Source organism: Hippichthys cyanospilos, chromosome 3 (genome assembly GCF_059441005.1).
Source record: "Hippichthys cyanospilos isolate Australia breed blue-spotted pipefish chromosome 3, RoL_Hcya_1.0, whole genome shotgun sequence".
Lineage (NCBI taxonomy): Eukaryota > Metazoa > Chordata > Actinopteri > Syngnathiformes > Syngnathidae > Hippichthys > Hippichthys cyanospilos.
In genome coordinates this window covers 16,077,597-16,100,726 of record NC_142371.1, presented here as the reverse complement: position 1 = coordinate 16,100,726, position 23,130 = coordinate 16,077,597, and the positions used below count along the sequence as shown (strand labels likewise).

The window sequence follows — 23,130 nt, the reverse complement described above, 5'->3', positions numbered from 1 at the left end:
TTTCGTCTGCCGTTCTTACCGGGGATGTCGGGTACCTCCTTTAATCGGACCGATACCAGTATGAGTACGACTCGCGTGAGCACCCATTCCACCAATGCTACTACACTCACCGCCCCCAACCCCCCCCAAACGATCTTCGGAATGCAATACTCGATCGTTCGACCGCTCCGAGAGAAGGACCGAAAACAAATACTTTTGACGTAAGGCCGGGCGGTTCTCGTATGGGTACGGGCCCGTCCCTAATCCCTTTCCATCAAATGTGCACACGGACAAAGGGGAAAGTCAAACGCTGCCGCACTTGATCTTTGCTCGTCAAATGCCGCGGGCCCGCCCCTTTCTGGCTCTGCCTCGGCGCATGTGTCGAAAAGTCGCGGACGCGCAAGAATGTGGACGACGCTCCTGCTCGTCGCGGGGATGGCAGGTCAAAGTTGACGCGACTCGCCGCGCCGGCGGCCAAGGTTGACGCCCGTCCCAACGCGTGCGCGCGCGCTTCCCGCAGCGCCGTCGACGGGCGGCCCTAAGACCGACGCCGGGCCGAACGGCCGGGCCGGAAGGGACGGCGCGCTTCCCGCCGAGACCACCGTGACCGGACCTGACGGGGACGCGTCGGCCAACGTTACGGCCGCCCCGGGGTTAGGGTTAGGGTTAGGGTTAGGGTTGCCGGGCGGCAAGACTTCTCCCCCGGCGGGCGACGGGGTTCCCGCTTGGGGAATCGCTCTTCTGGCTCTGGGCGCCCTGCCCCTCGGGCTCCTCCTCGCCACGCTCGTCGCCACGGTCGGCGCATCAGAAAAGCCCAAATCCCGCGACCGTTTCTTTGGCGGCGAGCGCTCCGTCCGCTGTTTGAAACGCGCGACCTCGGGGTTAGCTCGGGAGCAGACGGGTGGAGATTTCACACCGGCGACTCGCGCTTTTGGCCTCGTCGGATGTTTTGGGGTTGCCGCAAGAGCCGCTACGAGCGCCTCCTAGCCAGCGGGGGGCGCTTTGCTGCCCTAAGAAAAGCAGGAAAGGCTTTGCTTTTCGTTGCAATTTCTGAAGGGGAATATACATGTCCGCTTGACTTCCTCGCCGGTTATGCAACAATTTAATTTCTTCAAAATATGGGCTGACAGCACATACGTTCACATGAGCTTGAAAGGAAATCTTTTCAGACAGCGCTGCAATTTCTTCATGATAGTATTCCCTAAGCCACGGAATCAAAACAAACGGGGGGGGGGGGCTTGCGTTTTGATTCACCCTACGTCCCGGCAAAAACCATCGACTGTTCAACATGTGTTAAGCGACTTTCAGCTGAAGTTCAGAATGGAATTGCGACGCGAATGACGGCCGAGACACCTGGAAGAACGGCGCGCTACGACAAGCCTTCAAATTTCAAACGGATGGATGGCGGCGGTCCGGCTCGGCGGCGGTCCGGCTCGGCGGCGGTCCGGCTCGGCGGCGCCGGCCCCGCCTCCTCCTCACTGGCCGTCGTTCTCTCCCAGCAGCCAATAGGTGGTCATCTGCCCCTTGCCTTTAATGTGCACGTCGCCCCGCAGCTCCAGCCGGAAGCGGCCCGACTCCTGCAGGACGTCGCGGGTGGCCGACGACACGTGGATCTTCAGCGCTGCGGACGCGAGCGGCCGCCGTTTCAACCGTTGCCGCTTTGATCGGAGGAAAAGCCGGCGTTTTCGGTCGAGACGCGCTAACCTTCTCCGCTGGACTCCATCCTGGACGAGGTGTTGACCGTGTCGCCGAACAGGCAGTAGCGCGGCATCTTCAGACCCACCACGCCCGCGCACACCGGACCTAAGTGCGCGCGCGCGCACACACGGTAGCTTTCCTGAACAGAGACTCCCAAGACGAGGGGCGGCCGCCCCGACCCGTCGGTGGGCGGTAGGTATCCGCGCCGGGACGCAAAAGCGAAGCTTTCCCCGTTTGCTCGGGCCGGAGCGCGCACGCCCGTACGGACGAGTCTCTTCGTTGGCGCTTCGACCGCCGCTTCCGGGACGTCGGCGCGCCAAGCCATCGCATCGGGCGGCGGCACCCCTGGGGAGGGACGGGCGCGACTGACCGCTGTGTATGCCGATCCTGAGCTTGAGCTGCTGATCGGGCCGGTGGCGGATCCTGAAGGTGGTGACGGCGTCCAGCAGGGCGAGGGCCATGCGCGCCACCTCGGGCCCGTGCAGCTTCCCGTTCCTCACGGGCAGCCCCGACACCACCATGTAGGCGTCGCCGATGGTCTCCACCTGCGGGCGGAGGGGCGGGGCTAACGGCCGTCGCGGCGGGGGCGGGGCGGGGCCCTCACCTTGTAGACGTCAAAGTTGTCGATGATGGCGTCGAAGCAGGTGTACAGGTCGTTGAGCAGCGTCACCACCTGGCCGCGCGGGGACAAAGCGCTGGCACGCTAGTGCGGCGGAAGGGGCGGGGCGGGGCGGGGCGGGGCGGGGCAAGGCGGGCGCGCCCACCCACCTCCATGGGCGTGCTCTCGGCCGAGATGGCGGTGAAGCCCACGATGTCGCTGAAGTAGATGGTGACCGAGTCGAAGGCCTCCGCCCGAACCGTCTCGCCGCGCTTCAGCTGCTCCGCCACCGAGCTGCAAGCGCGCTTCGCGTTTGAGCGGGGCAAAAACCCCCGGACGCCCGATCCGGCTCGGCCTTAAGGTGCCGAAACAGAAGCGCGCCCGTCCGTAAATAGGGCGGTGTCGCGCGCCGGCTTCTGTTCGGTCCACCCGCAGAGCCCCCGCACGTACGTCGGAGCGGTCTACCGTACGTACGGCGGCGGAGAGGAGCTCGACCGGGTTGAACCCGGGCCTGCGAATTAGCGACTTGTCGCACCGTCGCCGTCAAAACCAGCCGCGCGGCAAGCGGCCGACGGGGCGCCCGTTTCGGACTACTGACTGCGGCAGAATCTGGTAGAGGAGCGTCTCGGCTTTGCGCTTCTCCTCGTGATAGGCTTGCGTGCGTTCCTCCACCAGCTCTTCCAGGTTGTTGGCGTACTGCTCCATGCGCGACAACAAGTTGTCCAGGATGTTGGTCCTGGACTCCCTGCGCGCGCACACACGCCTTTTCTTTTGGGGCGCCCCGCTTCCGGACTGCGCCGGCCGGCCGGCCGCTCACCTGTTGTGCTTGCGCAGCAGCACCCGCACGTGGCTGAACTCGGGCCTCTCGGTGGGCTCCTCGGCCCAGCAGCGCTGCATCAGCTGGCCCAGCTCGGGACCGTGAGCGCGGGGGTCCAGCGCCGGTCGCAGGCACGGCCACTCGCCCAGCACCACGCGGTCCACCACCTCTGCGCGGGAAGGCCGCCGCCCGCTTTCAGAAGGCCCGCCTCCCGAGAGCCCGCCCGAGCGCCGGCCCGACCTTTGGGACTGAGCGCCCGGCCGTCCAGGTAGAAGACCCCCCGCCGCAGCGCCACCTCCTGGAGGATGATGCCGAAGCTGTAGACGTCGCCCTTCTGGGTGCCCTGGGGAGGGGGCGCCTCCATGCGGAGGAGCTCCGGAGCCATCCACAGCCTCTCTGCGCGCCAGGGAGGACGTATTGCGACGGAGCCCGCGGGGGAGGAAGCGCGCGCCGCGCCGCGCCGAGGCGCTCACGGGCGTAGTAGGCGTGCCCGTCCTTGGCCGCCCGGCTCTCCGCCTGCAGGCTGCTCAGACCGTAGTCGGTGATCTTCAGCACGAAGCGGTTGTCCACCACGCAGTTGGACGACTTGAGCCTGCCGTGAGACTGCAGCGCACTGCCGTGGAGGTACAGCATGCCCTGCGCGCGCAAAGCGGCGTGAGGCCGGAGCCAAACGAACGGCGGGCGGCAGGCGGGCGGCAGGGCGGGGCGGGGCGGCCACCTTGACGATGTCGTTGATGAGAGAATACTTGAACATCCAGTCCAGAGTGATGCTGTCGTTCTCCAGGATGTCCTGCGAGCGGGCGCCCAACAGGCCGACGTCCCGTTAGTGCGTCTTGCGCCGTTTGGAATGCGCGCGGGCTACGCCCATTCTTTTTTTCGCGGCCTTTGCTAAGATCCGGCCCATTTATCTCCTGGCGCCGCGGGCGGCCGCCTCTACGCCTCGGTTACCTTCTCCTGTCTTCCCGCGTCATTGGATTTTGGACTAAAGACCAGAAAGTCCCTTCGGACGGAGGCGCCGGCGGAGCCCGACTCTGACGGAGCGGGATTCCGACGGCCGACCCTAACCGGACCGCCCCCTCTACTGCCCGACAGAGCTCGGGCCCAAAACGCCTGCCGTCTTCACAGCGGCAGAGGTTAGCCTTCCTTCTGTCACCAAGACCGGCCCGCTCCGAGCGAGGGGACCGCAGTCTCCGGCCGCTAGCTTTTTCGGGGATATTGCTGCGATCGAAGCCTCGCTCGGGGGGGGTTGGAAGGAAGTCGGGGCCAAAGGGCGGAGGGACAAAAGGAAGGGGCGAGGAAAGGAAGAAGAAGAAAGCGACAAAGGCCGGGACGGGAGAAAGAAAGGAAGGAGAGGGAGGCGAAGAGAAGGGGCGCCCTACCTGGAGGCTGCCCCGAGGACAGTACTCGGTGATGATGCAGGTGTTGGGAGGGTCGACGCAGGCGCCGATGAAACGGGTCAGGTGCTCGTTCTGAACGTCCCTCATCTGCACGGCCCCACAAGGCGGGCGCTCGCCATCAAGCGGTTTTGCGGGGGCGCGGCTTTTCTTTCCTCGGCGGCGCTCACGTGCTTGAGCTCAAACAGGACCTTCCTGTTCAGTTCCACCCGTTTCCTGTTGGTGTACTTGATGGCCACGATGTTGCCCTGGGCGGGAAGAGCGCGAGGGAGGTCAGCCGCGGGGTCGGGGCCGGGGCCGGGGCCGGGGTCGGGGTCGGGGCCGGGGCCGGGGCCGGGGCCGGGCCGGGGCCGGCGCGCGCCCACCTTGTAGTAGCCCGTCTTGGCGAAGACCTGCACGTGGCCGTCCGTCATCAGCGAGCCGTAGTTGGAGCCCCTCTGCCCACAGACAAAGACGGGCGTCTCAGGCGGGCCCGGCCGCCGGGGAGCCGCCGGGGACCCACCAGAGACAGCGTGATCCTGCTGCCGCTGCGCAGCACTTTGTCCAGGTTGCTCATGTGGATGTCGTCCCAGGAGATCCTCCACAGCTGGGCCACCAGCTCCTTCTCCAGCTTCATCCTCCTGGAGGGGCCACAAAGACCGCGCGCGTCACCCGACGTAACCTTTTGCCGCCCGCCCGGCCGGTCGGCACCTGTACACGAAGACGGCCACGGTGAGGCCCATGGTGAGGATGAAGAAGACCACCATGGACACCATCTGCCGGACGGTGATGGTCTCTGTTGAGACGCAAACAGATGAGGGCGGGGCGGGGCGGGGCGGGGCGGGGGGGGGGGGGGGGGGGGGCTCAACTGCGGCCGGGCGAACCCACTGGCGTGGCACTCCGGGTTCTCGTTCTTGAAGCCGCAGGCGGGGACGTCCGGAGGAGGGAGGCCGCCCGGCCAGCGCGGCCACCTTCCCGCGACCGACGTCAGCCGCTCCTCGAAACTGTTGTACGCCAGCACCATCTGCCGAGCGGGCGAGCGTCCCATTGCGCGTCCGCCGCGACGTGAAATCGAATGTCCGTATCGCGAATCGCCGACGGCCGCGGCCCGGTTGCGGACAAAACCCGCAGCTCGCCCCGACCCCCCGTTGACAAGCGGGACTCCGGATTTGCTAAACCTCGTCCTTTAGTCTTGCGACCGCCAGGGCGCGTTGGCCGCCCGAGCGGAGAAAAGCGCGCTTGCGTGTCTGATTTCGAAAAATCAGAAAGTTGAGCGTCGCGTCGGTCGGGGAGTCGCGAGGGAGTCGATGGTTTGCAACGCGTTTCCCACGCGGACGACGGGGAGGGACAGGAAATGGCGCCCGCCTGCGCGTACCTGGAAAGCGCTGTTGTTGCTGTCAATCATGTCCCACAGAGCAAAGTCCGTCTCTCGGTCTCCCTTCTCATCCAGCCGCAGTGTCCCAGTTACACCTGAACGCAACAGTGTGTCGCACGCACACGCACACACGCACACACACACACACACAGCGTGATTAAAGGCCAGCTGACTTTGGACACGTTTAATGAAGCGAAGGCTGGAAGCCAGCTTTTCAAGTTGCGGCCAATTGCAAGTCAAAGTGCATGGAGCGGAGTCGTGGCCTTTGCTGAGCCCGCCCGCCCGCCCGCCAGGAGCAAGGAGTGGGAAGCTGGCCCCCGTTGCCAGGCAACAGCGGCTCGTAAATCAAAGTGAAAGCAATTAGGGCCATTACGCGTGACGGCAAACAGGAAGCGACTCGTCGGCGCCCGCCGCGCTCCCTTTTCGTCCGGGAGGACAAATTGTTCTGGGCCGCGCGTCGGGCGCGACTGGACATCCACGGAGCATCCCCGCCGCACCCTTGCGTTTCCCCTTAAAACCATCCCGAGTGTTTCGGGCGCCTAACCCTCCCGCCGTTGTTTCGGGTAAAGCCCGTCCTAGTTTTTTTTTTTTTTTTTTTTTTTCCTTCCGCGGAAATCCAAAGTTCCCTTGGTCCGTTCCGCGTGGGCTCAGGACGTGGCTACGGCCACGGTGCGGTGCGGCCTCGTTTCTTGTTGTCATACCGATCCCGAGGCGCCATCGCCCTTCCGGAAAAAGGAACTGGTAGATTGGGGTCGCGTACGTTTTGGACACGTTTGGACGCCGGACTAGCAAAGTGAGCTTTTTGCCGCCCCTCGCAAACAGACGTAGCGGTTGGAGCGTTGCTCGTTGGCTCGGAACCCGCGGCCATCGCCCCGCGATCCTTTGCGGCGCTTTTCGCCGTCTTTTGGGCTCCGCTCTTCCGCCCCGAAAGGAAGCGGCCGGACATACAAACGCGGCCGCGGGCGGGCGCCGATCGGGTCGGTGAATTGGCACGGAAGGAAAGGGTACGCTGCGCTTGGGATGCCGGTACGCCGGGGGACTTTTGGAAACCAAAGGTCAGACGCACCGTGAAAGGTCCTGTTCCACATGCGATCGGTGACCGAGCCGCCCGAGGGCCGCGCGCCCGAGGCCGCCATGCTTTCGTTGAGAGCGTGCGCGTACAGCATCAGGCCGTCGTAGAAACCTCCGGCGATGATGTTCATCTGCCGGACAAAGATCTGAGACGAAGGTGTCGGCCCCAGCCCGAGCCCGAGCCCGAGCCCGAGCCCGAGCCCCAGCCCGAGCCCCAGCCCGAGCCCCAGCCCGAGCCGGCTCGGGGGTGGGGCTGCGCCTTTTCCCTTTGCCGCGGCGCCACGCGGGCTCCGGCGTCCCGGCCCTTCGCCGCCTTTTCAACTCTTTAGTCCCGACCGGGCGCGGATAAGCTCCGGCTGAACGATTTGAGGCGCGATGCGCCGGCGCGGGCTGACCAGCGAGTCCTCGATGGTGTAGTTGAACATGGCCTTGGCGTCCGTCTTCAGGGTCTCCACAAAGTCCTTGTACTCGGCGTTTTGAGGCTCGCCGTACGTCAGGATCTTTACGTTCTGCGAGTGAAGGGCGGCGGGCGTAAGAAGGCGGAAGAAGCCCGGGCGGCGGGCGGGGCGCTACCTGGAAGGCCTCCTTGGCGTCGGCGTCGTCGGCGTCGCCGCGCGCCCAGGGCTGCCGGCGCGGCGACTTGAGGCTCTCGCCGAACAGGTCGATGAAGAAAAAGACGTACTGCTCGTGGGGAAGCCGGGCGCGCCGGAAGTGCACCATCAACTTTCTGAACACGTCCGGCGAGCAGCACACGAACATGACTGAGGAGCGCACGCGCACGCACACACGCACACACACACACACACACGCCGCAGACGTTGGCCAAAGGGCTGCAAGTTTGTTTTCCCTATTTAATAACCACATGACACGAAGAAGCGGGCTTGTGTCATTTTCCACAGGGGCGGGTGTCCATTTGGGGCTTTCTTCCCCGTTGGCCGGCACCTCAAAGGTCCGGATCGCAATCCCAGCGAATGGAAACAAGCGCTTAGTAGAAAAATGAAAAATGCGGCAACCCTTTGAAAGGCCTTCTTCTCAAAGCCGAGGCCGGCGACCTTCAAATTGCTCCAATTTTGTCAATAGCTCCCACGTACTCCGTAGCGTATTCGGGGCCAGGAAGAGATGGACGGCTCCATATGGGAGAGCGCCATTTTGTGAAAAGAGGTGGCAAACAGGCGGACGGGAACCACTCCGGTGATTCCTTTTGCTCTGCCGGCGCCCGGGCCCGCTCCCTCGCTCCCTCGCTCCCTCGCTCCCTCGCTCCCTCGCCCCCTCCAGGAAGCGTCGGGAGCGACGTCACGGCGCTGCCGCCGTTCCTGTTGCAGCGCCTCTATTGTTCCGCTGGCAGGAAGAAAGCAGGCGCGCGCGCGCGCGCTAAAAGACCCGAAGCTTGGCGGTACCCCAAAAGAGGCCGAAAATAGTCGCCGCACGGAATCCGAGCAAACAACGTAGACGGGAGCTTGCGCTTATCTAGCATAGCGCCGGAGCTTCTCCAAGATTTTTCTTTTCCCTCCATTTGAAAACCATTCAAAACGGTTTACGGTGCAGGGACGCGCCGCCGCGTCGCGTAAAGTCACGACGTGACGAACGGCCACGTTGAACGTCGGCTCGGTGGCTTCATTGCGAGCTAACCGCGGCGCGGCGGCCCATCCGTCCATCTTGGGGCGGCGGGACCGGTCGCCAGCCAATGGCACGGAGGAGGAGACAAAGGAGCGCCCGCGCTGAGAGCAATTTGTCAGCGCTAAAGTTAAGAGGGGCGAACCGGCCGGATGTTAAAGGCGCGGCCGGACGCCAGCGGGCTCGCGGGCCGGGCCGGGCCGGGCCGGGGGAGGGGCAGAGCTGCGGCCGTGCGTCTCTCCCGTCTAACGGAAGACAAACCGCTTCTGATATTTTTCCTTATTTCAGCAGCAAGGCGCCCGCTCGCAAATCCGGCGGCTTTTCGGGGGCCCGTCCCCCTTGAGACAAACCGCGGCCCGTCCCGTTCCCGAGGACGCTTGGGACAAAAGAAGCGCTTTGACGTCTCGCGCCGAGCGGACGAGGCCCGAACGCAAAAAGGCCGCGGCGGGAGCGACGTCTGGCCAAAGAACGGAAGCGCCTCCCCCGCCGCTGGCGGCAACGGCGACGAAACGCCGACATGCCCGCCGGCCGGCTGACGGAATGAGCGTGTTTGTCAGGAAATAGCTGCACATCTGATAGGCGCGCCGCTTCTTCCTTATAAGGCCGCAGGTTGCTGACCTCGGTTAATGAATGTCCTGCCGGGAGGCGGCCGGGAATGCGCAGGCGCAGGCTTTGTTTGTCCCGCTGGCCTCGACGCAACAGCGGGCAAACCCGGGCCGGGGGCGGGTCCCGCCGCCAGAGGGAACGTTAGGCCGCGGGAAAATGCGGCCGCTCAAACGTCTGCTTGAAAATGAAAGGGCCGGCGGCCGGGATGGGGCCGCCCGTCCTTTTATCGCTCGGCTCCGGCCTGCCCCCCCCCAATCAAACCTCTCTGACAGAGGTCCCCAAACGCCGGCCCGCGTTCCGCCCAGCCCCCGGAACGATCCCACACACCTTTTATGTTTTTTCTTTTTCCTTCTGACTTCCGGACTGACGCGTGCGGGCAATGTGGCCTTCTATCCCACGCTTCTGTCCCATCCACCCCCCCACAAACAAACAAACAAAAAAAAAACCTGGACACACGGCGAGCAATCTTGCCGCAGACACATCCCATATCCATATTGTCTTCATTTTTCTTCCCAGCATATATACTGTATATAAATAAAAATAGCCTTCCTTTTTGGTCCGGCTAGCACATTATGCAGCACGCGGGGGGGGGGGCCTTCCCGGAGCGCCTCGAGCCAGGCGCAAAGCGGGCCGAGCGGCCATCGATCCGGGGGGGGGGGGGGGGGGGGGGGGGTCGCGGTCTCATGTTTCCACTGCGGCCGCCCTGCAGCAAACGCGGACGCTAATGGCGGCGCCGCGATAACGGGCCGGCGGGGATCCGTTCCTTTCCCGTCAAAGGTGCGGGAGCGGGCGCGAGGCTCCCCGCTCGTTCTTTCGTGGAAGAAATACTTCGGCGCTCCTTGACGGTCGAACGGTCAAGCCTAACCCTAACCCTCGCGGGCTGCCGATTGGGAGCCACAAAAGGCAAACATCTGCTTTCACTTTGGAAAACAAGGAGCAAAACAGGAAGCGGATCCCTTTCAAAAGCGCTCCGGCGCGAGCTTGCGCAATTCTTCCCCACTCCTTGGAGGGGCGAGGGAGAACCGGCGCCCGTCCCGTAACGCCGCCGGCGATCGGCCGCCCGAGGCCGTTCTCAAAAGGCGGTCTGAGAATCCCGAGGCCCCGGCGAGGCGCGCGCGCACCTCTGCTCTCGTCCCGGATGTCGGCCAGGATCTGCGCGTAGTCGAGGGGCGGGCGGTTCTCCTCGAAGACGCTGTCCTCCACGGTGAGGTTGACCCCCTTCAGCTCGTCGTACAGGCCCTCGGCGGCGAAGTAGCACGGGCGGTCGTCCACCTTGTCGTCGCTGAACACCAGCATGACGTGGCGGCGCCAGCCGAAGCGCCGGCAGACGCTGGCGGCGAACTTGCCCAGCTTCCTGTGCGTGGGGCCCGTGTTGGTGATGGACGGGTAGACGCCCTTGTAGAAGGCCACGGCCGGCGCGCCCGCCGTCACCATGGGCACGTCCCAGTGGGCGGTGTAGAGGCCCACCGGCGAGGAGGCGTAGGAGCAGCCCGGCCCGATGAAGGCCCACGGGTCGTGCGCCAGCTTCAGGTCCACCGCCATCAGCGGCGCCACCGACTCGGAGCACACGCCGTCTTTGTCCTCGCTGCTCTTGAACACGTAGGTCAGGCGCGCGGCGGGCAGCAGGTCCGGCCGGGCGTTGACCCGTCGCACCGCCCGCTCCAGGGCGGGGCCCACGCGGGGCCACGCCCACGGGTAGGCCGCGTTGCTCTCGGGCAGGATGACGGCCAGGGTCACGTTCTGCCGACGGGGGCCGGCGGCGGGGCTCCGCTCGGCCAGCGCCAGCAGCAGCAGGAGCGGGGCCGCCGCCGCCGCCGCCCCGGCTCCGCGGGGGGGGCCCATCGCCGCCCTGAAAGCGCGGCGCCGGGTGAAAAAAAATCCGCTCCCGCCCCTCCGGAGGCGTAGCTTCCCAGACGCCTCGCGGCTTTCCGCTACGGGAGTCCGGCTCATAAATATCCCGGCGCCGTCTCCGAAAACCTCCTAACCCTAACCCTAAAAAGGCCCTCCGAAAGGGGAAGCTACGAACCGGGAGACGCCCCCGGGACCTCAAAGCCCGGAAACGCCTCCGCACGGACGACTGGTGAACGCGGGCAAACCTATCTCTAAACCGTGAACCCGATAATCCGCGTCTCGCCGGCCGGGAGCCGGATCCCGGCGTCCCCTGAAACCGGGGGCTCCGACTCCGGTCCTGGAGCCTCTCCGCGCTCGTTCAAATGAGGGGGATCGTTTTCAAGCTCCCCGCCGATGAGGCGAGCTCACGACAGAGGATCGCGGCGGACCGGAGTTTGAGACCCGCGCTGGAAAAGGTCACGGCATCGCCAACAACCTCACCTTCCATTTGAGGGGGAAATTTGCACCAGTTACAGCGACCAAATTCTGGCGTTACACGTAACGACCAATTGCGTTGGGGTGTGAAATGAGGCAAATTTGGGAGGAGGCGTTCCGCTCAACACCACTGGCGCTCGGTCGCGTCTTGTAATCCGAAACGCATGGCAAGCGTATTTCAATTTTGCTTGCCTTACCCAGGACATCTCGGAAGGCTAATAGGACACAGGCGCCCCCGGGGCCCCCACGTCACCGCGTATGGAATTGGAAAGAAACGAGCCACGGGCTCCTTACCTCAGCGCGCGCGGCCTCGCGTCTTCATTTCTGTCACTTCGGCCGATGTCGGCGCACGGGCGCGGGCAGCTCGCGCGCCAAGGAAGATGACGTCACAGTCACGGCAAGTCCTTCTCGCGTTTACGGCCGAACTCAACGTCCTCCATCGGACGCGGGCAAGTACGCCAAGTGAGAAAAGAAGACCGCGACGCACTTGGACTCCTCGCCCCGCGTCCTGGAAGACGACTTTGACGTCGCGCCGCGGCGAGAAAAAGCAAAGCGGAAAAAGAAAGCGAGAAAAGCCAGCCAAAGGAGAAAAGTCGGCGAGCGAACTAAGTCCGGGAAGGAAGCAACGGGAGCGCCAAATTGTCCGTCGGTGTCCGCGGTCGGTCTCGCAAGACTCAAGCGCGCTCGCAACTGCGCGAGGGGGGAGGGCCGCCTGCGTGGAGGGAGGGCGGGGCCGAAGAAGCGGGAGGAGGGTCAAGGGCAGGAAATGAGCCGGCCGGGCACCGAGAAAGACGACGGCCGGCCGGAAATGAGATGCCGACCGACGATACGTTTGTTACCGCGCGACGCCGCCTTATCTTCCCCGGCGCCCGCCCGCCCGCCCGCCCGCGCGTCACTCAATGTTTTCCCGCCCGCCGGACCGGGACCGGGACCGGGACCGGGACCGAACGCACTTTGGGGTGACTTTCCTCCAAATGAAACTCAAACGTTGCTCCGACGAATTAAGAAGCCTCTGGAAGCGGCGAGGCAGCGCCCACCGTTGCCCGGATGAAACGCATAGCTTTTGGCTGTCGTGACGCTACAGGATGGCGCCGAAGCACTGCCTTTGTCCAAATGAAGGTTCTCAATTGAGCCTCGGAACCCTAACCCTAAGGCGCCACGGGACGTCTGTACCGGTTCTCCGAATCAATCCCATTGCTCTTGTTGCGTCACGCCACCGAGGGGTCGCCTGCGGGCGGCAGGTGTCGGTCGCCGTGACGACGCGGGCGAGCGCGCCGCTGTAAAGGTCACGCCGGGGCCGGCCAGCGCGAGCGCGTCCGGAGCCGGAGCCGGCGCCCGAGCGGCCGCCGGGGCCGCCGGTGCAGCCGCCGGGGCCGCCGGTGCAGCCGCCGGGGCCGCCGGTGCAGGCGCCGGGGCCGGGCGGCCTCGCCGCGGGAGGTCGCCGACTCCGCAGGGAGTGCAGGCGCCCCCTGCTGCCCGCGCGCTCAATTATTTAAAGCGCTGCCTTGTCCTTATTCTAGCGCGCGCGCCTGACAGCGTCATCATCATCGCCATCGAGTGCTGCGCGTCGGAGACGGAACGCGTCCGTCCAGTGCGCCCTCTCGGCTCGCATCCTAGTCGGCCCTTGTCCGCAAGCTACTTCGCGCTCTCGGCTTGCGCTCGCCGCCATCCAAAAGTGGCGGGGACCAACGACGGTCGCGTGGCGCCGCCTCGTGGCTCTTGGGGCCGCACTCACGCCGGGAGCTCGCCTTCCACGTTCTTCTCGGTCTCATTGCCTCCCGATGTGCTTCCGCCGTTCGAGCGCGGCACTTCTTTGTCTTTGGCCTTCTTAGTCGCCGCCTGGTTTTGGCCAGGCGCTCAATTTATCCTTTCTGGCCTTGATCACATTCTTCTCCGCCTCCTTCCTTCTCCCTTTCCCGCCGACCTTGGCCTCTGACCCTCGGGGCGGGGGCGCCCGAGGATCTCGTCCTCGGCTTTGTTTTGTCCTTCTGCCGCTTTTGTGATTTTGTTACGGATGCACACGCGTAGTCCAGCGCGCTAGGGTTTGTTCATTTAATTCCACGCGTAACGAGCGCGAGAAGCCGGCGAAAACGGCCCAGCGGGGCCACGGAAGAGGCTCAACAAAGCCGCCTCGCTCCCGTTCGCCAGTCCCCGGGGAAAACGGGGAGGGTCTCCTTTGTGAAGCCGCCGAGACGTCTACATCTCATCGGCGGCGAGTTGAGGGGCCGACGCCTCGGAGGAACCGTCGCCCGTCTCGTTAGACGGGGCGCCGTCGAGGTCGGGCCCGGCTCGCCCCACGGCCGAGTCGGTCGGGATGTTTCTGGAAAGGACTGAAAGACGCGGCGGACGTCGGCTCGGCTCGGCTCCGCCCGCGGGAAGCCACGTCGGGGGACCCACCTCCGACGGGCCGGTCGCCGTCGCGGTCCGCGGCCCGACGGACTCGGGCTGGGCAGCGTGATCAAAGTCGGCGAGATGAAGATGATCTGACCGAGACGCGGGCAGAGACGAGTGAGCGCGCGCGCCAGCGAGCGAGTGCATGAAGGAGGCGTCCGTACCAGCAGACAGGTGTGCCGACCCCAAGGTGCCCTACCCGCGCCGAAAGCGTGAGCGGGGAAGAGCAAAAGGAAGGCGCCAAGAGCGACGCTGGCTGTCAAGGTGCGGAGACGCGGGCGCGCAACAGGAATTGAGCTGGGACAAGGTGAAAGGAGCAGCGACCCCGGCCCACGGAGACACTTGCCGCTACGGAGCGCGGCCCCCCCCGCTGGCTGCGGCTGCCTCGTTTTCCTTCCCTGGAGAACCGAGCGCCGTCGACCTCGATTTGGAAGATTGCGCCCCATCGTGCACCCGAACCAACGGAATGATTTGGGCAAAGCGTAGGGCGCGGCGCGCATCGCCTCGGGTCACCGGCAGATGTCGCCAGATCTACCGCGCCGCGCCTTTGAGAGCGGCTCGTGCGCTTGACGCTTGCCGTCGACTCCATCCACTATCACCCTTTCATTTGACCTTCTGCAGTACTAACGAGTGCGACACAAACCCCATTTGCCCGCAACGTGAGCGATGTAACTTGTCCAACCGGAAAGTCCACGCTGGCTTCATCTGCTCGCCGCCGCAGCTGCGCAGACGCTTGAATTTGCTGGAAATTCTGGACGAGAGCGCCTTGAAAAAGTCGTCGGGCGCCGGCGGGAGTCAAGTCCACCGCATGCGGTATCTCAAACACCTTTGGCATGCTTCCGTCCGGTACACGGAGGACGTCTTCGACGAAAGCAAAAGCAGAAAGTGAGTAAAAACGCGGCGGGGCGTAACGAGAGGAGGAGGGCAAAGGACAACAGGCAGGTGAGAGCAAACGTAGTCGGAGGACAGACGTATCGTGTTTGACGCAAGCTAAACAAACACCGCAAGCGCCGCACCTCTTCCTCGACACTTTTTTCTTGTCGCGTTTTCAGCTTGTATGTGCGGAGACGTGACGGCTTTTCTGCTATTTCCATGCGCGCGCGTGCGAGACGTGAACGATTGGAGTTTAGGCAATCGCGAAAGATTCGAGTTTAGGCGATCGCGAACGATTCGAGTTTAGGACAATCGCGAACGATTCGAGTTTAGGACAATCGCGAACGATTCGAGTTTAGGCAATCGCGAACGATTCGAGTTTAGGACAGTTGGGAACTATTCAAGTTTAGGACAATCTGGAATTCAACCCCAACGTAGCAAACAACTCACTGTTGTGACGTCAGGTGCGGCGGTTGATCATCACAACGTTTTGCGACGTGGGCCAATGGTGAGGCGCGCGAGCGCCGGCAAAACGAAGAAAAAAAAACAAACGCAAATGATCTGAGTCTCAAAAGTCTCAAGTTTTCACTCAACAGAAACGGCGGGCACTCCACTCGCTTCCGCTTCCGCCTCCGCCTCCGCCTCCCTTTCTAACTCGTCTTCTTTTTTTCTCGATGGCTGCACAAAGGCCCACCAACGTTTGGGCGCCCTCTGCCGTCTGTTTGGAAACGTCACACAATACGCGTCACCAAAACGAAAACTTTCTCTAAAGTTTCACATCCACGCTATGCCGATCGCATGAACCGAGAAAGGGATGGAAATAAAGGTTTGTATGGCTATCGTAAAGAGAACAAAAAATTAGATTTTTTTTCCAAGTGGGTATTTTTCAGGACTCCCAATATAGTTCGAAAACATTGAAGGCGGTGTATCTCCCTAACCGCCAATAAAAATGTTCAGAGGATATTTTTATACGCAGACACACGCAATCATTTCGTTAGACGTTTAACACAGAAAGCGGAAGTTGGAGGACTCGTTTGTTGGCTGCAGTAGCAAAATCCCGCCGGCGGAGGGCGCGCTGCCGCCACTTCGTCCAAGAAAGAGATAGAGATAGTTTATCTAAGACGGATGTGTCACCCCAACGTCAGCTGCGCGCCGTGTGTTTCGTTCGTAGGCTGGCGCTTTTGTGGAGGCGCTGCCAGGGCAACCGAGCAGATCCGCACGTCGGATGAAGAATGCCGTCACGGTGACGTCACTGAATAAATGACCGGACCGTTGTGACGCCTGCCAAGTGGGCGGGCCGAAGTCATCGATCTCAAAGCGAGCGCGCCAGAGCCACTCGGGCTCAGAATCGTCACCATGTAGCCCTGGAGGTCACTTTGGAGGTCAGAGGTCATCGTCGGAATCTTTTGACAGCAAGCCCGGACGGCGGAGTGAGCGCTCGTCGCCGGCCCGCGGCCGCGGAGACGATCTCCGGGCCGCCTGCGCCGTGACGTCAGCGCGCTGCTGTGGCGGGCGGGCGGGAGAGCTAGCCAGCCAGCGAGCCAGCCAGCCAGCGAGCGACAACATGTCTGCGGGCTCAGGCGGCCCAGCGCCGGGACCCGGCGGGCCCCCGGCGGCGGGGGTCGGCAACCCCCGCAAGTTCAGCGAGAAGATAGCGCTGCACACGCAGCGGCAGGCCGAAGAGACGGCCGCCTTCCACGAAGTCATGATGGACATCACGTCGACCAGGGTAAGCTCGCCCGCCCGCCTGCCTGCCTGCCTGCCGACCGGAGGCGTACGCGGCCGAGAGCGGGGGCGAGCGGGCCTCGGCCGGGCTCCCGACCCGAACGGAACCCGCCCGCCGCCGACGCCGCGGCCGCCGTTCCACGCGTTCGCGCTCCGTCCGCGGGTTTGCGAGGCCTCGAGCGGCGTTAGCCCGCTTAGCTCGTTAGCTACCGCGGCGGCGGCTAGGCGGTCGCCTTGTTTACCAACCGAGCGAGCCGTCATCGCACGCCGGAAGTCCCTTTGCGAAACGTCCGATCGGCAGCGGGCTGCGCCTTTCGCGCCATCGGCCCCCCTCCACCCGAGTCCTTCGGCTGCCTTGTGGCGGAAGTCTCGCCAAAGTCGCCTTTCCCCCGCTCGTGCGGCAGGAAGCGGCAGCTAGCTGGCTAGCGTGCTAACTGGATAAACAAGTTCATTTGATCGGGCAGAGTCGAGCAGGATCGATTCAGTCAAGACGACTTCGCGAAGCCGAGTTAGCGTCGAGCGGTGACGTTCCAGTCGCGGACATGCGCTGTCACTTGCCGCTTCACGTCGGCGGCCGGACCGCGATTGTTGCCGGGGGAGTCGCCATGGATACCGCCGTTTCCCTAGTTACCGCCCCCCAGTGCACCTAGCCATCGACTCAAGGAATGTGTCGGTCTTACCCACGCGCTTGCCCGCGGCGTCCCGCCGCCGATACGAAAGTCGATCGGGCCGACGATAACGAGGGCGGTCCCGCCCCGCGGTTTGTGCAGCTGCAGGCTCAGAAGCTCCGGCTGGCCCGCGCTCAGGGTCCGTGCTACGGCGGCTCGCTGCCCAACGTCAACCAGATCGGCCGCGGGCCTCAAGACCTCCAGGTGAGCGCCGCCGTCATCGTCCGTCCGTCCCTGCCTGACCCCGCGCCGGCGCGCAGGGCGCCTTCCCGCCGTCCCTGGAGTCGGCTCGCTCTACGCGTCATCACGGCCTGGTGGAGCGCGTCCACAGGGAACGTCGCTTCGTGCCGCCCATCAGGCCCTACCGCAACCGCCAAGTATCCTTCGGTTTCCGACTCGGCCCGCCGACGCGTCGCCCTGCGGGATGAATGAAGTGCGGGCGATGAGCGTGAGCGGGACGGCGCCGCGCGCTCGACGGGGCAAAAGCGTTTGCGCTGGTTTGGATGCGCTTTGAGTGAGGATCCCATGAAAAGTTGGGCTGCCTTTTCTTAACGCCGGTCACCTCAGGTGGACAACTCCCCCTACAACTCCGCCTACTTATCCCCGCACCCGGACCCCAGCTGGAGAAGGTAGCTTCTGTGACTCCGCCCCCTTTGTGTCTCTACACGCCGTGCCGCCGCCACTCGGAGCCTTTGGCCGTGTTGGGAATCTTTCGGAGCGTCGGCTCCTCCCCCTTTTCAGCGTTCGGGCGATAGCTTTAAAAGGGCCGGCGGTCTTAATCGCGGATATTTGACCGGGGACTAACGGGAGAGGCTCCTCGCCGCCGTTCCTAGGATCCTCCGGCGCTAAGGGCGGAAGGTTCTTCGGTAACGGCTTGGAGGCGGGATTCCCAGCGCGTCCAAACGGAGCCCCTCGCTCCCTGTCCCGTCTTCTCGTGGGGCAAGTCCTTCTTCTCGCCCGCCCGCCCGCCGCTCTTCGCTCTTCTAAGCTGGAGCGACCGCGACGCGCGAGCTTCCCGGCGGGCGGCTTCCCGGCCCCCGCCGCGTCTTTCGTCCCGCTGGCGCGCTTCCTCGGGCCGCCCCGGTCCCGCGCACCGGCTTGTCTTTTGCGCGTCGCCGCCGGAGGCCAGTAACGTTTTGTTCTTGTCGATGGCGAAAAGGAATTGGTCGTCCGGAATCTTCCCGGGGGATAAAAGCCACTCGTTCCGTCTCCCGACCGCTGCGCTCAACAGGTGAATCCTCGTCGTCCTCCTCCCGCCGATCTTCTCCACTCGCGCTCCTTCGTCCTTCTTCGGCGGCGGTCGTCCGGCTTTTCCGCTCGCCCCCCCCTCCCGCAGCTTCCGCCTTTCGCTCGTCCCTCCCCTCGGCCCCGCCCCTCGGCCGATCGCCCGAGGTCCGTCGGGTCTTTTCCTCCTCGTTCTTTTCCTCCGCGTCCCTTTCTTTGCCGGTCGGAGGTAAGTTTGTTTGGGCGGCGGCGCCGGCCTCCCTCGGTAAGACCGCGGCTCGCGCGCGGCGGGTCCGGCCCCCGCCCTCCGGCTGACGGCCCCTCTCGTCGTCCGGCAGGACCAACTCCGACTCGGCCCTCCACACCAGCGCCGCGAACCCGCCGTCGGGCGACCCCTTCGCGGCGGGAGCTCACGCCCCGGCGCCCCACGGCGCGAGACGCAACGGTGAGACGAGGGCCCGGGCCGCTCGGGCGCCGCCGACCTCTCATCGGCGTTTGGTCTGCCCTCAGCGTTTCCGTACCCCGTGCCGCCCATCGAGGAGAATGTGCTGGATGACGCCAAGCTCGCCCCCGACAAAGCTTGGGACGCCAAGAAGGTCCGTCCTCACGCGCGAACGCCTTTTCGCGCTTCGTTTCATGTGTTTTTTTTCTGCGTGCAGTTTCCCGTCATGAGCTCCCGACCCAAGTCTTGTGAAGTTCCCGGCATCAAGTACGCCTCCGTCACGTCAAATCGGTCGGGTCTCTAAAGATGGCCGAGCTGAGGCTTGTGGCCGCCGCGCTTGCTTTTTCTTTTCCTCACGCAAAGTTGGCCGACTCGTGCCGCCGGTTTAAAAACGAGATCGTTATTGAACCCGGCGATCTCTTTTACGCCCCTACGTTTGTCGTCGCAACCGCTAAAATATCGCCGGCGCCCTTTCAATGTTTTCGCCGATGCCCTTGAAGAGCGGCGTTTTTGAAAAACGGACTTTGGCTCGAGTCTCGAGTCTTCAAGGTCACGCTGACCCGACTGCGCGCGCGCGCACTTCAAGCGTGTTCGTGTCGCCCGAGCTGCCATCGGCCCCCGCCCACGGCGTCCCGCCGGGCCTCAGCATCAGCGGTTCTTTGCCGGACCTGTCCAGCCTTCACTTCCCCTCGCCGCTGCCCACGCCGCTGGACCGGGACGAGCCGGCCTACCCCGGCGGCAGCGCCGGCAACCTGGCGTCCACGCTCACCCAGCTGGGCATCACGGCCGGCGGCGCCGAGGGAGGCGACGGCGCCTTCCGCCATCACCACCAGCCCGGTAAGAAAGCGCCCCGGGCCGCCCGCCGCCTTCCCGGTCCCGGCGCGCCAGCTTTTCCGAAAGCCTCCGCTCGCGTTTGGTTGTTTTGCCAAAGTTGCGGCGCCGGCTCCCCCCGCAGGCGCGGCGGGCTCGCTGAGCAACCCGTCCCTGCAGTCGTCGCTGAGCAACCCCAACATCCAGGCCTCGCTCGGCGGCCGCTCTTTCAGCGACTCGCTGAGCTCCGCCTCCTTGCACTCGTCGCTCAGCAACCCGTCGCTGCGGTCGTCCTTGGGCTCCTCCCCCTCTCTGCCCTCCTCCCTGAGCAGCCAGTCGCTGCACTCGTCCCTCAGCAGCTCCTCCCTCCAGTCGGGCGCCGGAAACCCCGCCTACGGCGGCTCCTACGCCCCCTCGCTCAGCACGTCGCCGCGGCGACGGGCTCAGCCCTCGCCGCTGGTCCTGCCGGTCATGGGCGGGGACGCCCGCCGCCATCACGCCAAGCAGTTCTCGCCCGTCGTCTCGCCCACGCTGTCCTCCATCGCGCAGGTAACGGGCCCGCCCGCCCGCCCGCCCGCCCGCCGCGGCGCCGCACCCACGCCCCGCCCTCGTCTCACCTCAGGGCGTGCCCCTGGACACCGGCAAGCTGCCTGTTGACCAGCGCTTACCGCCGTACCCGCTGGGCCAGCCGCTGCCCCCTCTCCTGAGCCAGCATCAAGCGCAGATGGTCCGCCTCCAGCAGACGACGCAGAACCCGCTCAACGCCCAGCACTTCGGAACGGTACCGGACCGGAACAAACGCCGGCTCGCTGGCGTCCGGCCGCGCGCCTTCTCCTCCCTTCACCGGCATTTCTGCCGTCGCAGCGGCCGGGCGGCTCTCAGGTCAGCGGCGGCGCCTTGGAGCCGTACCCGCACGGCAGCTTGGCCTCCCGGTGTCAGCTCAAGCAGGAGGCGGAGCGACAGAGGGGCGGCAGCTTCCCCCAATTGCACTCGCCGTCCGACCTGTACAACGTGAGCCCTCCCCCGCCGGCCCCCTGGAAGCGGTCGGGCGGGCGTCGCTCATTTTGCTTTCTCCCCGCCCCAGGACGCCTTGCTCAACTCCTTGCTGGACGACTCCTACCTTCAGGTCTGCGGCAAAGCCGGCCGGCAGGTAACGGCGCGTCCGGCGGCGGCCTCGTCACGTGACCGAGCGAGCCCCGGCCCGCGCCCTCTACCTTTCAGTTCCCCGCCGAGAACTCGCTCGACGCCTCTGCCCGCGGCGCGCCGGGCGGCGGCCGCGTTGACGCGCAGTCGGCGCGGCGGCCCTTAGAGCAAAGCGGACTCAACCGGGATCGGAATCAGAACCACAACTACGGCGGCGACGCTCGCCACAACGTCCCCAACATCATCCTGACGGGTAGGAGAGTCCCCCGATGGGCCGTTTCTTAGCGTTCGCTAAGCTCGACTTTGCGAAACCGCGTCGGTCGAAGCGGGCCGAGATGCGGCCCGCGCGGCCCGGCACCGGATGCGCGCTTTTTGTTCTATTGGCGCGCCGGCCCGGGAAATATCGGGGGCCCCGCCGGGAAAGACGGGCCATCCGGGTCGCTGTCCGGCCCCCCCCCCCCCGGCGTAAGGGCTCAAAGGTCTCTCTCGTGCGCGTTTGCCCGCAGGCGACTCTCCGCCGGGCTTGTCCAAAGAGATCACCAGCGCCCTGTCGCACGTGCCGGGTTTCGAGATGGACCCCTTCGCTCTGGACGACCCCCTGCGGATGGACGCGCTGGCCCTGGACATGCTGGAGGGAGAGCTGATGCTGGCCGACCCCGCCGTGGAGGACTCCTTCCGCTCGGACAGACTCAAGTGAGCCCCGGCGCGGGGGGGCCGAGGGACGCCCTCCCCGTCGCCGACGTTTGGCCGAAAGCCCGCGGGGAGTTCGGGCGTTCCCGTCGGGTCGGAAACTTTCCGTCGGGACGAGCGGGACGGGCGGCGGCGCCGCGGGGCGGTCGCATCCGCGCGAAGGCGCTGGGGCGTCAGCGTAGAACTCGGCGCTCGGTGAGCGCCGGGCCCTTTGAGGGCCTTTCGCTCAATTTGCCGGCGCCGAACGAGACGATCGCGGCGCGTCGGGGCCGCAGCGGCGAGAGCGGTTCGAGAAAAGCGGCTGAGACTTGGACGTCGGATTTCGGGAGGATTCTCCTCCATTGCCGCCCGTTCCCTTGGAAAGTTTCCAAAGCGGAACGTCTCCCCCGGCCGGGAAGCGGGAACCTTTTCTCCGTACGCCGGCGCCCCGTCTCGGACTTTTGCCAGTTGAGCCCGGTCGGCCCGCACGGCTGCGCGCGCGCGCGCGCCCGATCCGGATATGAAGAAGGCGGCGGAAAGGAGCGATGCCCCGCGGCTCCTTTCGGCTCCGCCCACTCGCAAGCTGCTTTCGGGTCCCCGGGTGGCCGAGCCCGCTACGCCGGCCACGTAGCGCGCTCGGCCGCGCTAGTATGCATTTCCTGCTTTGCTATGCAAACGGAAGGCGCCCGCGGTCGTCGCGCGTGGCGCCGGCCTCCGACGGGAAGCTCCTCGGGACGCACCCCGCCGGGCGCGTTTTTTGTTTTTCAAGGGACACCCTAAGATTTAGGCAGTTTGGCCTGCCCCCCATGTAATATCATTTCACCGTAACTTGGCCTAGCGGTATATTTCAAACATACCGTCGGTGGTTGGGAACAGGTTTATCTGCGAGTTTTTGAACTTTCTAAATCTTAACGGTATCCCTTAAAAATCGGAAAAGGTCTGGGTTTCCGCGCGCCGGTCGGAAAGGCTGACAAAGCGCCGCCGACTCCCATCGGTCCCCTGAAGCCGGAGGGCCGCCGTCTCACGGCGACGGCTCGGAGAGCCTCCCGAAGAATCGCGGCGGGCTTTGCTACCGCGGCGCCGTTCGCGCTCCCGCCCTCGCGCCGCAGACCTTTGGCCAGACCTCGGGGCGTAGAATGTTTCCAAACGCGTTGTACGGCGAGGGACGGAAAAGTCGCCGGAACGCGCCCTTCTAGTCCGGCCGCCGGCGTAGCTACCGAGGACGCGGCGTCACGCTCGGGTCCGGGGATCCGACCTCGTCATTTGGGTGGCTTCTCCCGGACTTTCGCCGCGAGCGTACGCCGCTGACGCTTTCAGTCAAGTTAGGCGGGCAGCGAGGCAAGATGGCCACCTCTATCTTTGATATACGGCGGCGGCGCGTTCTATGCAATCGCCATGCAGTTGTCAACTCTCAACGTGGGGGAGCCTCCCCACCGCGCTTAAGGCCATATTTCAGATGTTGTCGCATTTTTGCTAAGGTTAGCTCAAACGCCGTCGGGCTTGCGCTTTTAGGCCGAGCGCGTGTCTCGCCATCATTTGTAATAAGCAGGGATGTGTTTGTACATATGAATGTTTGCGAAGCAGCTAACAAAGAGATTTATAAACTGTTACTTCACATTCACTTTTGCAGAAAATAAAACGTATGTGAAAATGTTACGTTTCCGCGTCGAGAGGGAAACGACACGACGGCACACCTACTTCAAAACACCAGCAGCAACGGCGCAACTTC

General features: G+C 64.6%; 2 protein-coding genes across 8 annotated transcripts; one reads left to right on the top strand and one right to left on the bottom strand.

The window, feature by feature from the left end:
• Positions 1–1,064: 1,064 nt before the first annotated feature.
• npr1b (natriuretic peptide receptor 1b) lies at positions 1,065–15,375 on the bottom strand. 4 transcript variants are annotated; one of them, XM_088412045.1, is made up of 26 exons: positions 15,171–15,374; positions 14,190–14,708; positions 14,012–14,099; positions 13,854–13,939; positions 11,751–13,786; positions 10,253–10,980; positions 7,485–7,672; positions 7,307–7,420; positions 6,907–7,042; positions 5,841–5,935; positions 5,354–5,489; positions 5,177–5,261; positions 4,989–5,106; positions 4,852–4,923; positions 4,657–4,734; positions 4,472–4,576; positions 3,811–3,882; positions 3,566–3,728; positions 3,333–3,488; positions 3,093–3,261; positions 2,874–3,020; positions 2,446–2,569; positions 2,282–2,350; positions 2,048–2,222; positions 1,684–1,782; positions 1,065–1,600 (listed from the first exon to the last, which is right to left on the bottom strand). In XM_088412045.1, the coding sequence occupies exons 6-26, from the start codon at positions 10,971–10,973 to the stop codon at positions 1,455–1,457; spliced, it is 3,168 nt and encodes a 1,055-aa protein (XP_088268171.1). In that variant the 5' UTR covers positions 10,974–10,980; positions 11,751–13,786; positions 13,854–13,939; positions 14,012–14,099; positions 14,190–14,708; positions 15,171–15,374; the 3' UTR covers positions 1,065–1,454. The 4 variants fall into 4 exon arrangements, 3 of the variants coding, with proteins under 3 accessions (XP_088268171.1, XP_088268170.1, XP_088268172.1); XM_088412044.1 differs by having other exon boundaries at positions 14,012–14,708; XM_088412046.1 differs by lacking the exons at positions 11,751–13,786; positions 13,854–13,939; positions 14,012–14,099; positions 14,190–14,708; positions 15,171–15,374 and having other exon boundaries at positions 10,253–10,485; positions 10,599–10,738.
• A 463-nt stretch (positions 15,376–15,838) lies between these two features.
• On the top strand, positions 15,839–23,057 carry LOC148425903 (CREB-regulated transcription coactivator 2). 4 transcript variants are annotated; one of them, XM_088412084.1, is made up of 15 exons: positions 15,845–16,449; positions 17,216–17,317; positions 17,374–17,490; positions 17,681–17,742; positions 18,273–18,344; positions 18,676–18,782; positions 18,848–18,933; positions 18,997–19,046; positions 19,366–19,616; positions 19,735–20,138; positions 20,212–20,370; positions 20,454–20,600; positions 20,674–20,739; positions 20,811–20,985; positions 21,239–23,057. In XM_088412084.1, exons 1-15 carry the CDS (start codon positions 16,285–16,287, stop codon positions 21,427–21,429), a joined length of 2,154 nt encoding a protein of 717 aa, XP_088268210.1. In that variant the 5' UTR covers positions 15,845–16,284; the 3' UTR covers positions 21,430–23,057. The 4 variants fall into 4 exon arrangements, with proteins under 4 accessions (XP_088268209.1, XP_088268208.1, XP_088268210.1 ...); XM_088412083.1 differs by having other exon boundaries at positions 15,839–16,449; positions 18,848–19,046; positions 20,674–20,715; XM_088412082.1 differs by having other exon boundaries at positions 15,842–16,449; positions 18,848–19,046.
• Positions 23,058–23,130: the final 73 nt, after the last annotated feature.